Source organism: Rissa tridactyla, chromosome 1 (genome assembly GCF_028500815.1).
Source record: "Rissa tridactyla isolate bRisTri1 chromosome 1, bRisTri1.patW.cur.20221130, whole genome shotgun sequence".
NCBI lineage: Eukaryota > Metazoa > Chordata > Aves > Charadriiformes > Laridae > Rissa > Rissa tridactyla.
Window position 1 is genome coordinate 164443132 of NC_071466.1, and position 15269 is coordinate 164458400.

Sequence of the window (15269 nt, forward strand, 5' to 3'; positions counted from 1 at the left end):
ACCGCTCGGCGTACCTGCACCCAAAAAGGGAAAGGCTCCGTGCCTCCCTGCGTCACAGCCGAGCAAATGCAGGGCAAGGATCAGGAAGGCACATACTCGCCCTTGATTTTCCATTTCCAGAAACGTGTCTAAGGGCAGAAGCTTGTGCGTGCTTCAGATAAATGATTACAAGGGGTTTGAGACACAAAGGGGAAAAAAATAGTTTTGTTGCTTAGCAGAGTGTGACAGTCACGTGGCGCCCAGCAGGCACGAGCAGCAGCCCAGCTCCCCGGGCTCGCAAAGCCAAGGGCAAAGACAGCGCAAGCTCTTCCAGGAAGAAATTCGGGCCAGAGGGGCCGAAGGTAGGGATGCTAGCAGGAGAGAGCAGCCAGTACCAGCTCCACCTTTGGTTTCCTCAGGTACATTCAGAGCAGCTTCCTTCAACAGCTTTCTGAGTCGGGACAGGGAGCTGGGAGCCACCCCTGGAGCAGGAGGGCAGTGGGGCTGGGTGGTGACACAGCCATCCGGCACACATCGGGTGGGACAGGCATTTTGGCACCTTCCTCAGCACAGAGGAGCCATTTCATCTCCTTTTGGTAAAAAGCAGCAGCTCTCTCCGACAGAAATTCTGATTAAAGCTGAGCAATGAGAGGTTAGAAAGGGCAACAAAAATCAGACCTTCATCATCACTGCTTGTTCTCATGGCCAGCCTCGAGCCCACCCCGCTACTCCCAGCAGGGACGGCATGGCCTGCACACACACCTCGAGGTTCCCTTGCCTTAGCAAGTACCCCAGGATAAACCCAAACTGGTTTGCACAGAGGGGAGAGAAATCACCCCAGGAACAGCACCCCCTCTGCAGAAACCCCTGCCTAGGAAGGCTTCGGCTACCCCCTGCAACGACGCCAGACAAATCCCAGCCTGGAACTGCCGCAGAAGCCGGGTATTTTAGGAACTCCGCTGATTGACTGAAGGCCCGCAAGGCGCCACATGCTGAAGGCAAAGCGTTCAGCTCCCTCCTCTCGCCTGGGGAGGAGAGCCAGCTCTCCCCCCTCCCGGGGAGCTGAATCACGGCAGGACCTGTGAAGGCCAGGATCCCGCCACTTTTTCCTATGCCGCTGCTATTCTCAGCCATGCCAGAGGTCAGGCAGACAGCTGCCCGCGCTGCACTGCACAAGCCTGGGCATCACTGGGCTATTCCGAACCCCGCGAAACCTACGCGGCGCACACCACAAACCAGCGACCATGTCTGCAAGAGGAAGACACCAAGTGCCAGTGCATCTGAAGGCAACAAGGAAAGTAGCTGCATCCCTCCTCGCCCGGGAACAGGCACAGCAGAAGTGATCTCTCCCCACCGAGCACACACCACACGACAACGGGTTATTATATCATGCTTTTAATACAAACTTAAAAAAATCTGGAACAATAGAAACTGTACAGATTTGATCAACCTTTTTGTTTTTTTTTTTTTTGTTTTTTTTTGTTTGGTTTTTTTTTGTTTTTAACTAAATCTCTAGACACACCAATGTCCCGTTCCAAAATATTGCACAACATTCTGAATACAAAACTCTGATTGTATTCCTCCTTCGCTAAATAAGAAAAAAAAAAAAAAAAGACCAAAAAAAAAAAAAAAAGACAGCAACCCCCTTGGTTCCCCCTCTCAGTAGCCCCCTTCTTGGAAAGAAACCCAAGCAGAGCACACACAGTAACCCTCCGCTCGGAGACATACAGACTTCTGTCCTCTTTCACTCCTTCTCTCCCACAAGGCAACTGTCGATTCACTCCTCGGAGAGGGGCGGGAGGGAAAGGAGGGAGGCTGAATAGGGAGAAAGGAATCTTCACCTCTTCTTTTTTTGTTTAAAGTTTTTTTCCTGAAAAAATATTTTTTCTCTCCTCTTTTTAAGAAAAAATCTTGAAAAGAAAAAAATTACAGTTTTTTTTACGTTAGAAATATACATATATTATATATACCTCTTACATTTTACAAATGTAGCAAATTATTCAATACAAACAGACATCAACAAAAAGAACACAAACCCATAAAAAATAAAAGTTAAAAAAAAAATTCTCTCTTCTCTTCCTAAGAAACCAGGTAAATTAGTGCAGGTTTTTAAAAAATAAAATTGAAGCTGAACGCCTACATCCAAGACTAGAAAAGACCCGAAAAGGCCGTTAGTTTCCATTGCTGCCTGACACTGGAGGAACGTTTCTGAAGCACGCTTTTTTCCTTTTAAGATACAAAGAGGTTGGTCCCTCCTCTTTTCCTCCTTCCGCTCACACCACTAATTTTTAAAGCAGGTATAATACGTGTGGCAGGGCAAAGCGGCATCAAAGCTTCACACACACACAAGCAGGTGGCCAGGGGGCATCCCCACCTCTCCCTGTGCTGGAGGAGAGCACGCTGCTCACAGGTGGCTTTGCCAGATGTGGGGACAGTTGAGGGGGGGACAACTGGACCCGGGTCCCGCCATGGCGGGCTGAGCGCCCCTCGGTCCAGTGTGGCAAGTGGGCTGGCACTCAGTAGCACACTCCTAGGGAGAAGTAGGGGGTGGCAGTGGTAACGTCCCTCAGGGGGTGGGGGGAGGGTGTTTAAAAAAAAAAAAAAAAGAAAAAAGAAAACAAGGGAAACCCAACAGCTCGGCCATTCCTCAGGAACTCATCCTAGTCTGGAAACCTGCATGGTTGAGGCCATGGGCGCCAGTATGGGGGAAGCTCCCTGGGCTCCACTCTCCTCGCCCACCCGCCGTGTCGGTCATAGCTCGATGGCAAGCAGCCTGCTCAGGAACCCACGCTGGGCATGAGGTCCGGACCGTGCCTCCCCCAGTCACCCAGCGAGGGGAAGCGTGTGCTGGAAAACTCTCCTTGAAGAGCTCCGGGCAGTGGCAGTCTCCCTAGGACAGACCTCTGCAAAGGCTCATTGGCAACACAACTGCAAGAGGGCTGGAGTAGCTTCATCTCAGCGCAAGGGAAGGGAGCAGGAAAAGCAAGAGTTCAAGTCCATCTGCCCTGAAACAGGGATGTCTGGAAAGAGCATGTTGGTTTGACAGATACAAGAGAAGTGGGTTTCAGAGGGTGCTCCAGAGACATCATTAAAAGAAAACCAAACCTCAAGTTCGGAAGGCAGCAAAAAGCTTATTTTTCATTTAAACTGAGAACTTCAAAGATTGGAGTCTCATCATCTCCACCTCTCTCCTCTTTGCACGCTTACATACTCCCACGACAGCCTCCAAGGAGACCTCCTTCCCACCTGGAGAGCCTCCACCCAACCTAGGCAAGAAGCAGCCCTCCTTCAGCTTCTCATGAAGGTGAGTTTTGGAGTCCCTAATGCACAAGCGACCTAGCTGAAATGCCACTACTGCCCAGCTGCAGTACGTTGTCCCAGGGAAAGCTGCAGGGGCGTTCCCAGATCCCGGCCTTGTGGCAGGGAGGCACCATACATTCATATGTTGGGACGGCCGCTCGCCTTCTGAGTGCCTGTACCTGCTCTGCTCTAAGCCTGCCACCATCCACGCTGACGTGATCTGGCTGGAATGATGAGCTGATGCTAGGTGCTTCCCTTCCACACCAGATCAGCCACCTCCTCCCACTCCTCCAGAAGGGCAAGGGAGGGGATTTAGTCAGGTGTGTACCTGGCTGAAAGCACAAACCCTTATGCTACCACTCCAACAACATAGCCCTTTCTCTTCCTCAAAAGTAGTGCTGCCTCTCTAACTGAAAAAGAAAGGATTCCCTCCCCGAGGCAAGGAGATGAATTCACAGCAGGGAACAAGAACTCAGATCTCAGACACCACCCCAGGTGGATGCTGGTCCCCGCTGCTGGGGAGAATGTCTGGGAAGCATGTCTGGGAAGCAGGGGCAGGATCCAAGTGGGGCCGCCTGGCTCAGCACCACCTCACCTCCCCCAGCCGCAGGGACAGGCGGGTGGTGTTTCTACACCACAGAGTTGTCACCTGGACCAACCAGCCGGCCCTGAGAGGGCACGGAAAGGCCCCCTCGCTCACATGCAGAAGGGGACAATAATCACAGTCACTCAGTTCAAAGTGCTGTCCTCCTGTAGCTGCAGCTGGAAGTGCGGATGAGGAAGGGAGCAGTAAGAAGCCATTTCACAGTAACACTCTGCCCTCCTTGCTACGTGCTGGGAGGAGGTCAAGGAGAAGAGTTAGTGCTTTTCAGCACACAGACCGAACAGCTGACACCAGCCCGGCCTGAAGCAACAACAGCACAACGGTCTACACCCGTGGGCACAGTAGATGCTCTCCGTCTACACGCAGAGCCGTAACAGAAAAAGCAGGCTCACCCACCCACTGCTGGCTAGCACGCAACAACAATGTGTGTATCTCCACCGATACTGACTCATCCTCTCCCCATGCCTCCTCCAGCCTCCAGTGAGGTGGTACAAAGAAGACATCCCTACACCCCGGTGGAAGGACCCTGTGTCCAGCGCTGGGAGGGGGTGCAGGTCATCAGGAGTATCGTGACCTATGGTTGCACCAGTCCTGGGCTGGGATGGGAGGGAAGGGGGAACACAAACCGAAAAAAATCCCAAGACTCATTTAAGGAGTAAAAAAGTGAGTAGGAAAAAAGCACAGGGACTGAGTTAAAAAACAAGTCAGTGCTTCAGGAGCGTTGCCAGCACAGCGCAACAACACTGGGCTTTCTCTTTTCCCAAGAAGCTATATTTATAAGATTTGAATATTTTCTGTATATTTCTATTTTTCTTTTCTCTCCCTCTTTATTGTTTGTTTTGCTCTTGTTTCCCCCCCCTCCCTCCCCGCCCCAAAATACTCTCCTTCCTTGTGTTCAGTTGGCCAGGACGACAGGCTGGAACGACTGGCTGGGATACTGCATGGCATTCAGGTTGTAGCTGAGTCCTTCCACGAAGGGAGACTTCTCCAAAAAGAGGCTGTTGGTGCTGCCACCGAAGACCTGAGCCATATCAAAGGTACCACCCGTGCCGGTGTTGAACTGCGATGCCGGCGGGATGCTGCTGGCCTGGCTCTCACTGGCAACACCATCGAAGAAGAGACTGCTGGCTCCCGGCGACCCGCCGCTGTAAACGAACTCCTTGGCGTTGGGGGAGAGCTGCGACTGCGGGGCTTGGCTCCCAGCGCTGCCGACGAAGTTCAGAGAGTGCATAGACAGGGAGAGGCCCTTGTGCTTCAGCAGGTTGGTGGTGGGAGACCTGACCATCCTCGGCTGCTGCCCAGCCCCTGCTCCGCCGCCCCCTCCTCCAGCTCCTCCGCCCTTCTTCATCTTGGTAGAGCCGAACTTTGTGGCAGCAAAGGTGGCAGTGGTGAAAGTGATGGGCTGGGCAGAGCGAGGGATGAAGGTAGGGCTAGGCGACTGGCCGAAGGAGGGGGACGGAGAGTTGGACAGTGAGTTGTCCTGGCTGCCGATGGGGACAAACACCTGGGCGTCAGGGTTGAAGCTGCTCTTGATTTCTTTGTCCAGCTCCACCGCGCTGCAGCCCTCGCTGTCATCCAGGTAGAGGACCTTAACAGAGCCCTTCTCGCCAATCTGGTAGGAAACCTCAAAAGGATCGATCCAGACACTCAGCTCTTCTGGCACATTGGCACGCACATCCTCCACAGCCAGCCCGCTTCGCTTGGCCGCCAGCTCCACCACTGGATCCACTGTCTCCCCTATATGAACACAGCGATAGCCAGATCCCTTCAGAGGTTTCTCTGGGTACCAGTGACCCTCATATTTCTTCTTCAGCAGGCGCTCTAGCTCCTCACCAAACAGGTCTGCCCGCCTCCGAGGAAGCTTGTTGTACAGGTATGAGATGATGAAGTTAAGAGCAACTTTGATCTCCAGATGCATACTCCCTTCGCAGCAAGCAAGTCAGGGCAGTGTATTAAAAGAGACAAAATGACACGCACATAGACAAGATTTGGCTCCAAAGAGACCTAGGGAAAAAGAGAAAAGGATGGATGAAGATGAGAGAACACAACAGCTCTCCACCTGTTAAGATAAACAGCCGCGCATTTTCATTAAGGAAAGCGGAACAAGCAGTTTGCACAAACACTAACAAGCAGTGATGCTCTCTAGGAGGATCACCCCAAATCTACTGTCCCTCAAAACAAAGAGATGCTGGTAGGGAGGAGTCTCCCTGGTCCTCTACAGAAGAGGTAAGGGTGTAGCTACTACCCGCACATAGGCACGTACATTGTACTTACCTCATTGCCAAGTACCGCTGCTGAAACCCAGCGAGCCAACTGTCTGCTCCAGCAGAGCTATTTCAGCACATCTAACATGCCTCTCTCTGCCCTAGCACTTAGCTGCTTCCAGCACGGCTCACCTGCACCAGCCTCTCTCCAGAACACAAGTGCACCACCTGAACAGCCTCGTGACTCGCTCAGCAGCTTGCGCAGAGACCTGCTCGCTCTCAGGACGGCAGGGACAGCCTCTCCTCCGGGAGGCTGGGTGGCTGTGCCGGGTGCCACGTCCTGCTGGCACAAATGCAGAAGGGACAAGAAGCAGCGAGGGAGGGTGCTGAGGCACCAGCTGCCAGCCCGTGTTTACTACCCTCTTGACTGGCAGGCACGTATCTTATTAAGCATACGTAGTTGACGCTCTGCCTTGCTACAAGCCTAAAATCCCAGTTTAACTCAGGTAGGGGGGGAAAGGGGGAAAGAAACGTGCAGAGTCACAAAACACACACGTGCCAACATCCTGTCCAATACAGTTCACATCGCTTATTCCTGGGCAGAGGGACGATGAGCTCTGCCAGGATCAGGTACCTACTTCATAAAAACTGAAACTGCTTGCCAAAGACTGAAGTAATCCTCCTTCCCTCATGAGGAAGTCTCTGAAATGGAGAGAACCCACAAAAGCACAATGCAAAACCACAACACTCAACTCTCCCATTATACGCACATTTGCAAACAATGTTCGTCTGAGTACAAAAAAAAAACCCCAGGTAGGTCACCACCACACTCTGTCACCCATCCAAAGAAAACAAATCCCACAGATATTTTAAGAGGAAGCACACTTCCAGTAGCCTCCACGCCTCTCTAGGGGGAAGCAGACTATCCAGTTTTTAATTGGCAGCTTAGTCAGAGGCTGCCTTGTCTTCAGCTGCCCTCACCTTGCTCAAACAGACACACCATGTTCAACCGTCTTCCTAAAATGGGCTTCAGGGATGCTCTCACGCAGCACTCAAGCCAATGTTTACAACTTGCGCCAATTATTTTGGGGGTGGGGACGGAGTACAAACATACGGTGTCAGCATTCCCCTGAAAAACCAGGAATCCCGGCAGCACAACCAGGTATCCACACTGGTCTAGGTCAGGAGGAGAAAAAAAAAAAAAAAAACAAAAAACAAAAAACCAACTGACCAGACTTGTTTGCTTGGTCTAGTTTAGTGGACAAGAAGGATTAAACACATTTTAAAGAAACCCTCAAGTATTTTGAGATTTTGTTACAAAAAAAAGGCGGGGGTGGAATTCTATGCTTTTTCTGTACCAGTCTGAGCTCAGAGAGGCTTGGCTTCAGGGTGACAGTAACCAGAAACAGATGCCACACCTCAAGTCCACCAACAAGGTGGTCAGTTCTGGAAGGAGAATCCCCTTCAGGTTTGATTCAGCGACAAGAAAGAAAACACCGGAATGAGGGTATGGAAAAGAGAAGACAAAGTCTTGCCTTTAAAACCTGCTTTAAGGATTTACTGTAGCGTAACAACTTTGGGCAGGTCATCGAGACCTGACCAAATTCAAATAAGACTAGATCAACACCAAAGGAATATGCAACCAGAGTTTTTCAGAGAACAGCAAGGATAAGCCATTTTCAGAAGGCAGGAGTCTTGCCACAGAGACGGAGCCCTTTCCAGAGACAACGGCACAAAGCAAACCCCTGAAAGCGCACATGTTAGCAAGAGCTTATACAGCCCACGCTACCTTAAGGGGGGGATTACATGGAGCCCTCTTGCTCCTTTGGCTTTGAGGCATCTGAGGGAGAGGACAGCTTGGGATCCCAGCAAATTAAGCAGGAGGAGAAGAGCCAGTTTTGTAAGTCTTTTAATCTTGTGTGATAAATTCTAGTCCAGATGCAAAATCTATTAAGAAATCAGAAATTACAGATTGGGAAAGGAGAAGAGACCAGAATTTGTTACCACCCTATTTGCAACACAAATGCCTCAATATACTTTGAGGAGCCCACATCCTCATCAACCTTCTGCAGAAGACAGCGAGCAGATACAATTATAAATCATTGCCTCCTTTTTTCTTTTATTTAAGAAGTACTCCCCCTTCCTAAAAGGGGAATACTGTGTACCTTGACTATGAAAAAGATGAGTTAATTAGTCTAATAATATCAACAGCTGCCAAGGTAGCTGACACTTGCAGAAAGCACAAGAAGTCAGAGATACCACTGACTCCTCTCAGGTTGTTGACAGTAGGCCCCTCTCAATCTCTTTCTATTGCACCAGAATGTGATAACATAAAATAAAAGATAAAAAAACCAAACAGCTGAAGCAGCATGGCTCCAAGACAAGAAACAACTAAATATCAACTGTAAAAGGTATTCTGACAAGACTTCCATGAAGAGAGGCTTGCCCACACTGACAGGATCTCCAAAGCAAAGGCGTACTGTACCGTGGGCAGAACACAAAGGGCTGTTCCTCTACTCTGCGGAGGAAAGGCAGGAGTCCCCCCAGCCCCCACCGCGATCAGCAACACCGAGGCACTGAAGGAGAGAGAGGGGCCAAATAACCCCTTGCATCAGAGGAGAGCAAACACGGGAACCATGCCCTCTCCTCCTGCCTGTGCAAACACAGCGGGTGACCTTGCGAGTATCCCTCCGGCCTCCCGAGAGAGGCCTGACTCCCTGCCCGGGGAACCGGCTGGCTGCTGCTGCTGCCGCCGCCTCAACCCCTTTGAAAGTGGCCTTTCGAAGCGGGCGACCACGACGGCCTGTAGTCCCAGGGCAGGCCACACCCGTCCGGAACACGGGCCCCCTTCACACCCTTCGCCTCCCCAACCCGGCCCGGAGGGACTCCCCCGACTCGAGGCGAGCGGCCCCGCGGGGGAACCCACCCGGGGAGGGCGGCCATTTCTGGTGACCCGGCCGGACAGCCTCGCCCCCGCCTCCCAACCCCGCCGCCGCGGGGCGCCCTGGGCGTTGTAGTCCTCGCCCCCACTCCCCGCCCCGCGACCTACTTCGCCCCCGGACTACAGCTCCCGTCGCGCCCCGCGCCCGGCCCGGCCCGGCGCTTCCCTCGGCGGGGCAGGGCCGCAAAATTTTCCACGGCACATGCGCCCTGGCGCTGCCCACGGCAGGGTTGGGGGGGGAGGGAAACACGCCCCGTCGCCCGGCGCTGGGGACCGCCGGGCAGCCGCCCCCTTCTTCCCTTCCCCTCCCTCCCCTCTCGGCGGGGACGGGGAGGCGCGTCCCCACCCCATGGCAGCCTCCCCCCCCCGCCCCACGGCTGCGGGATGGCCACAAGCCCCGTGTGTCGTCCCCGTCTCTCCAGATCCCCAAACCACGGTCCCCAAAAAAAGCCCTTTGATGGGGGGGGGGGGGTGGGGAGAAGGGGGGGGAAGGTCCCGTCCGCCTCAAGGGCGAGCTCCTGGCCCCGCGCACCCGGGGGGCCCCCGAGGCCTGGAGGATCGGGGAGGGGGTGGGTGGGTACGGGCCCCCCCCAGACACCCACCCCCACGAAGGTAACCCAGGGCCCGACCTTCCCCCGCTGCCGCATGACCCCTTCCCAGCAGCAGCGGCCATGCCCGCGAAGGGCACCTCGGCCGGTCCCCCCACCCTCGCCGCCTTCACGGGGGTGACAGGGCCCCTCCGCCGGCGACCAGCCCAGCCCAGCCCCGGCAGCGCCTTTGTTGTCGCCGGGATTCTCCCCCTCCACCCCCAGGAGCCGGCGGGGGCTGCACCTACCGTGCGGGAAGGGAGACACCCCAGCGGCACCCCCGCACCCCCAACCCCCCCCACCCCAGGGTGCCCGCCACCGCCCCCGGGCCCGGCCGGCCCTTTTCGGGGCTGAGCCGCACCCCGTCCCCCATCAGACTGGGAAGAGGGGGTGACGGGACGACGACACACAAAATGGTGAACCGGGGCACTGCGAGGCGTCAGCGACCCAATGACTTTCACACACACACCCCCCCCCCCCCGACACCCCATTAATCCCCCCCCCCCGGGGGGGCTGCAGCCGCACGGCCGCTCCGCGCACGGATAAATTACCCGCTGGAGGGGAGCGATGAGCCCCCTCAGGCCGAGCCCACAAAGGGGGGACAGGCCAGGGGGACCCGGCCGGAGACGGGGCGGTGAGGGAAGCACCCCCAGCCCCACTTACTTCGTCCTTGGCTCCAGGGCCGGCGGCTGTCGGGGGCCGTGGGCGCTGCCGGCGGAACCCGGGCGGTGCGTGCGAGTCTCTGCCCCGTCCCGTCCCCTCCCTCGCCTTATCCCCGGCGGTGCGGTTCCTCCGCGGGGCGGACCCGGGGGTTGCGGCGCGGGCCGGAGGTGGTGCGGGACGCCCGGCGGTGGTGATGGTGGGGGGTGCGGGTGTCCGGTGCCCGTATCGTCGCCGCCACCTGCTCGTCGCCCCGCCGGCCCGCAGCCGCCCGCGCCCTGGCCCCAAGTGAGCCAACTCACGGCAAACTTTCACCCTTAGCAACCCCGCGCAGGGATCCGCGCTCCCGCCCAGCGTGATGCGGTCGCGGAGGGCGGGCCGGGACTACTTCCCCCTCCCTTAGGCGTCCGCTGGGCCCCGCCGCGCCGCGGAGATGGCGGGGGGGGTATGGGGATTAATTACCCTTTTTCTCCCCTTCCCCCACCCCCCTCAGCGGGGGACGCTGCCAGCCGCGTGGCACCGCGGAACGCCCCGACCCCGGGCGCCAGGGGCAGGAAGGGGCAGGGGGTTTAGCGGGGATGAGGATTGACCTGAGGATTTCCCCAAGCGGCTTAGCCTGGGGCGATGGCCGGGGGGGGGGGGGGGGGGGACACCAGCGAGGGGATCGAAGGAACCGGCCGGCGTTTCCCCCGCCTCCGCACATGGCGGGTGCTGGGCAGGAACAGGCCGCGGTGGGGGTGGGGGGAAGCTAGTGCCGCCGGGACCCGGCTCTGTGTCAGGGCCGGCACCGGGGAATTCGGGCTCCCGAGGGGACAAGCCCAATGCACAGCCCCAGTGAAGCCTTCAAAAACTCCGTGCTGAAAGCCCCAAGCCCCGGGGGTGAGGTGCCCAGAAGGGCGTGAGAAGGTGGAACCCCGGCTCCGTTCCTCGCTGTCAACCCCCCCGGTCCAGCGACACCTCCTCAGGGGACAAGGGGGCGAGGCGGGGCGAGGCCTGCCGGTGCCACCCCAGGGATGGCGGGAGCAGCCACAACCACCCCTGCGGCCCCCAGCCCAGCCGACACCCCTCTCCCTGGCGGACTATTTTGTCTCCACACGCCTGTGCACCTCCGCCCTTCAGCGGTGGGCCGGGCCGGCCGCGGCGGAGGCGACGGAGCCGCAAGGTGCGCGAGCGGCGGCCGTGCTAAAAATAACTACGGCGTGTTAGCAACAGCCTTCCCATTGGCTGGCCGGGCCCGCCGTCGCTTCCGGATTGGTGCGCTGCCTCAGCCAATGAGCCGAAGGGGGTGTGCGCGGCGGGGCGGTGCCGTGTGCGGCGCGGGTACTGCCGGGAGTTGTAGTCGCCATGGCGGCCGCGGCCTGGCCGACCCCGTCCCGCACCGTGGGGTATTGGGGGGATCCAGGAGAGCCAGGACGCGAGGCGGTGTCGTGCTGCCCTGGGGACGGACAGCCGAGGAGATGAGCGTCCCTGAGGCCATCGCCTCGGACAGACACCACTTGCAAATGGCTCTTGCTGTCCACGGGTGAGGCAGCTCCTGATCCGAGTGATGCTCCAAGCAAGCGGAAGGGACACCAAGAACGGCACTTCCATGAGTTTTCCTCAGCATTGGAACAGGTGGACTGGGGAGGGAGAACCCGTGACCAGTGCACTACCACAACCCCCGCCACAGCGGGGGCAGCTTGCCCAGCCCGTGAAGTGTCCCGTTTCCCAAGAAAAATCCCATCGTGGAGTCACGTTCCGTCATGGAATCACATTCCATCTTGGAATCCTGTCTTCCCAATAACACAGTCATGTTTGAATGTTTAATTCATTGCCCGTCTTCAAAAGGGACAAAGACCACAGACACTTCCTGAGCTGCTCCATGTCCATCCGGTTAAATAATTCTCCGTAGCAACTGTCTGCCAAGTGCAAAAATACGAAGTCCCTCTCCCGCGCCGTTTCCACAAAGATCCTCGGCATCTTTCTGGGTTTGGTTTGTCCTCCCTCGCTCAGGAACTCTTTACCTTAGGTACTGCCTTTGCCACTGAAGAGGACTTCTTCTGAAGCCAGCCAGCACCAACCCGTCAGTGCTCTCCTCCCTAGCCCCAGCGCTACACCACTATCCTTGCTCATTTTCCCACCGATTTTAAAAAAACACAAACCAAAACCCAGTAACTTTTGAAGCTTTTTTGTTTGGTTTTTTTTTTCTGCAGGGGAAGGGGGAGGCAGAGAAGGGGAAGATTTATGAGAGCTATTATGAGCAGCCTTATTTTCATCACTCCTAGTTTAAAAGGAATTTAGTTACAAAAGAACGCCTTTTTTTTTTTTTTTTTTTCCTTTTTCTAATACTCCCTTGCTTTGCTGGAAACAAAAATCACGCTGTCAGCCAGATATCGGGAAATTAAAACGACTGCGCTATTTTTAGCATCATTAAGGGGGGAAAAAAAAAAAAGAGGCAATTACATTTCTAAAATTCTATTGTTGTTTTAATAAGGTGTTACTAAGAGGGTGTTACACATTAGGGCTCTTTAAAATACTTGTGCCTTGACCGTGCTCCTTTAATTATCGCGTCGCCCCGGTACACATGCAGGCAGAGGAATCCTGTCACAGTACCCGCTCATGCATTCTCGGCCATTTGGCCATTACGTCAAAGCAAAGCTACCGGATCACGTGCACGCGGGGAGGGAAGGAATCGCCAGGCCGCCGCTGGGGCAGAGCTCGTTTTGCTGGGTTATTTGATGCCAAGGAAGGGCAGTCAGGTTATAATCGAGCGTAATTAACACCGCCATACCCTGAATCTTCTTTACATTCAAGTCACATGACGACCTCAAGGAAATGAAAAATTCTTTCCTGCTATTGAAAATAGGCAAACAACATCTCCAGCTGATCCCCATAATGAGAAAATAACAGCTCCTGTGCAGATAAGGTTTCAGAAGCAGGATTTTGTCTATACAATTCCCGCAGGGAAAGCTCACAGACAGACCTGAGGCCTTTGCCTACCTTTAGTGTTCTGTTTTGTTGGTTTTTTTTAAAAGAAAGGTAATGCTTTGGGCTCAAGGGCTTTGTCAAGACAAGGTCTGAAATGATCCAAAAGCCTGGAGGTGCGTTGAAGAGCTATTTGCTGAGCTGGGCTGTAGGTTGCGACGCTGGGGGGCTGGAAGTCGGTCTGAAGAGGCGTCTAACAGGGAACATCTATATTTCAGAACGCAGCAACGCCTTGTTAGTACTGGCAACAAAGAGGACAATTACTTAATAGGCCAAGAGGTCCCATGTCTGTCCCCCCTGTGTAAATATTTGAAATTAGTTTTTTTACTTATTATGTAACATCCTTTTGATTTATTAAAAAAAAAGGAAAAAGAAAAAAGAGATAACCCTACCTAGAAAAAGTAATGGCAGGAAGACACATTTAGCTCCATGCAATTAAGGTTTGCAGCCAGCACCACAGGGGTTCAGCTGCCGCAGAGACGCAGCTCCCCTCCTCCTCCCACCCTTCCTCGCAGTTGTGAAGCAAGTGCTTCACAGCTGGCAGCCAGGGAGCCCCCGAATCAGGATACTTCAGGCTCCAAGGTCTGATGAAGCCCTTCCAGAGCCTGGCAGGCAGACAGTAGCGGGACAGTCTGGTCTCATTCCCCCCCTGCAGGGAAGCTCGCCCTTTTAGCATGTGCTCCGGTCTCCAGCGCTGCCAGGAAACCTCCTTCTACTGAGCAAGTACTTTAAAAAAAAATCTATTTAGGTAAGAAATATTGCAGATCTCTAGGGGCCCTGCCTGGGTTTCATTTGCTGGCGAACAGAAATCATTACCATGCAGTCAAGGCTGAGTTTTTCTGGGCTACCCAACTGTATCCATTACCCTTGTCTGAATTAGCAGCTTCAGGGCAATGTCCCGTCCGTGCTCTGAAAGTACCAGAAAGGCAGCGGCGCTGAACTGCTCCGAGCACCAGCAGCGTTTGGCATTCTCCCCAGAGCTGTCTGAGCAAACAAGGCAAAGGGGAAAAAGCCTGTCCCTCCCTCTCTCCACCTGCCCAGCGACTCAGAACAACTAGAAATGGCAGCTTAACTCCCATTGCTGCCAGAACGCAGACCAATATACCCAGCAGTCAGAGTGAGGGCACCCAGAGTGCCAAGAAAATAAGTGTGCTCAGCCATTTTTGGGGGTGGGGGAAGGGATGGGGACACTCGCGTCTCTATAGCAACCCCAGCCTGGCTGATCCTGCTAAATGATTGGGAACAAGGGCTGCTCTAAAATTAGGTCTTCTAGGGGTCCCTGCTCCAGGGGCAATAACTCTTTGAGACAAAAGAAATAATTCAAACTTAATTTCCCTCTACCTTCACCCAACAACTTTTGTTATCTTAGAAACTTCCGGGAAAGGAAAAAAAAAAACATACAAACCTTCTGCATTCTTAGTGTGATAATTTGGGCAGCCTGACTGAGAGCAAGTGATAAATTCTGGTTGAAGTGATAAAGTTCCAGGTACAAAAAAAATCTGCATGTCATGCCCTGCTTTTAAAGAAATACAGAATTCAACAGGGCTGATAACAGTTCTGACATGGGCTTCCCAGTCAGGAACAAGAGGCAGCTGTTTATTCAGATAGAATTCCTTTGAGAGAGTGGGTTTGCCGTAACCAGAGAACCAGTTTGCTCTGAACATCTTGGCAAATGGCACCCACATTGGTAAAAATTAACAAGAAGCCGCGTTAGGGGACCATGGTGCGGGGAAGAAGCCATGCAGATACTCTAAGGACAGCAAAAAGCTTGGAAGAGAAACCTGACAGAATTAATAGCTGGGTGTAGGAGAGGGAGGAGCAGCTGAGATGGCTGTAGGACCAGTCATAGCCAGAGCCAGCTGCAGCAGGAAGAAACGACTTTTAAGGGAAGGATCACCACAACTTGTCTGCCTGTTTTTGCTCTTATCCTAAACACCTAAATGGCTGGAGCAGGTAGAAGAGGCATTTAAGCCAGAGAGGAGTTCTGTATCAGGTATCACTACTAACCTCTACTAACCACTACTAACCTC

General features: G+C 54.5%; 1 protein-coding gene across 8 annotated transcripts; it reads right to left on the reverse strand.

Annotated features, from left to right (window-relative positions):
• Positions 1-1358: 1358 nt before the first annotated feature.
• On the reverse strand, positions 1359-10631 carry TOB2 (transducer of ERBB2, 2). Of its 8 annotated transcripts, XM_054218077.1 has the most exons (6): positions 10279-10631; positions 7877-8034; positions 7069-7263; positions 6726-6789; positions 6280-6430; positions 1359-5887 (listed from the first exon to the last, which is right to left on the reverse strand). In XM_054218077.1, exon 6 carries the CDS (start codon positions 5799-5801, stop codon positions 4779-4781), a length of 1023 nt encoding a protein of 340 aa, XP_054074052.1. In that variant the 5' UTR covers positions 5802-5887; positions 6280-6430; positions 6726-6789; positions 7069-7263; positions 7877-8034; positions 10279-10631; the 3' UTR covers positions 1359-4778. The 8 variants fall into 8 exon arrangements, with proteins under 8 accessions (XP_054074052.1, XP_054074088.1, XP_054074080.1 ...); XM_054218113.1 differs by lacking the exons at positions 6280-6430; positions 6726-6789; XM_054218105.1 differs by lacking the exons at positions 6726-6789; positions 7069-7263; positions 7877-8034 and having other exon boundaries at positions 6280-6427.
• Positions 10632-15269: the final 4638 nt, after the last annotated feature.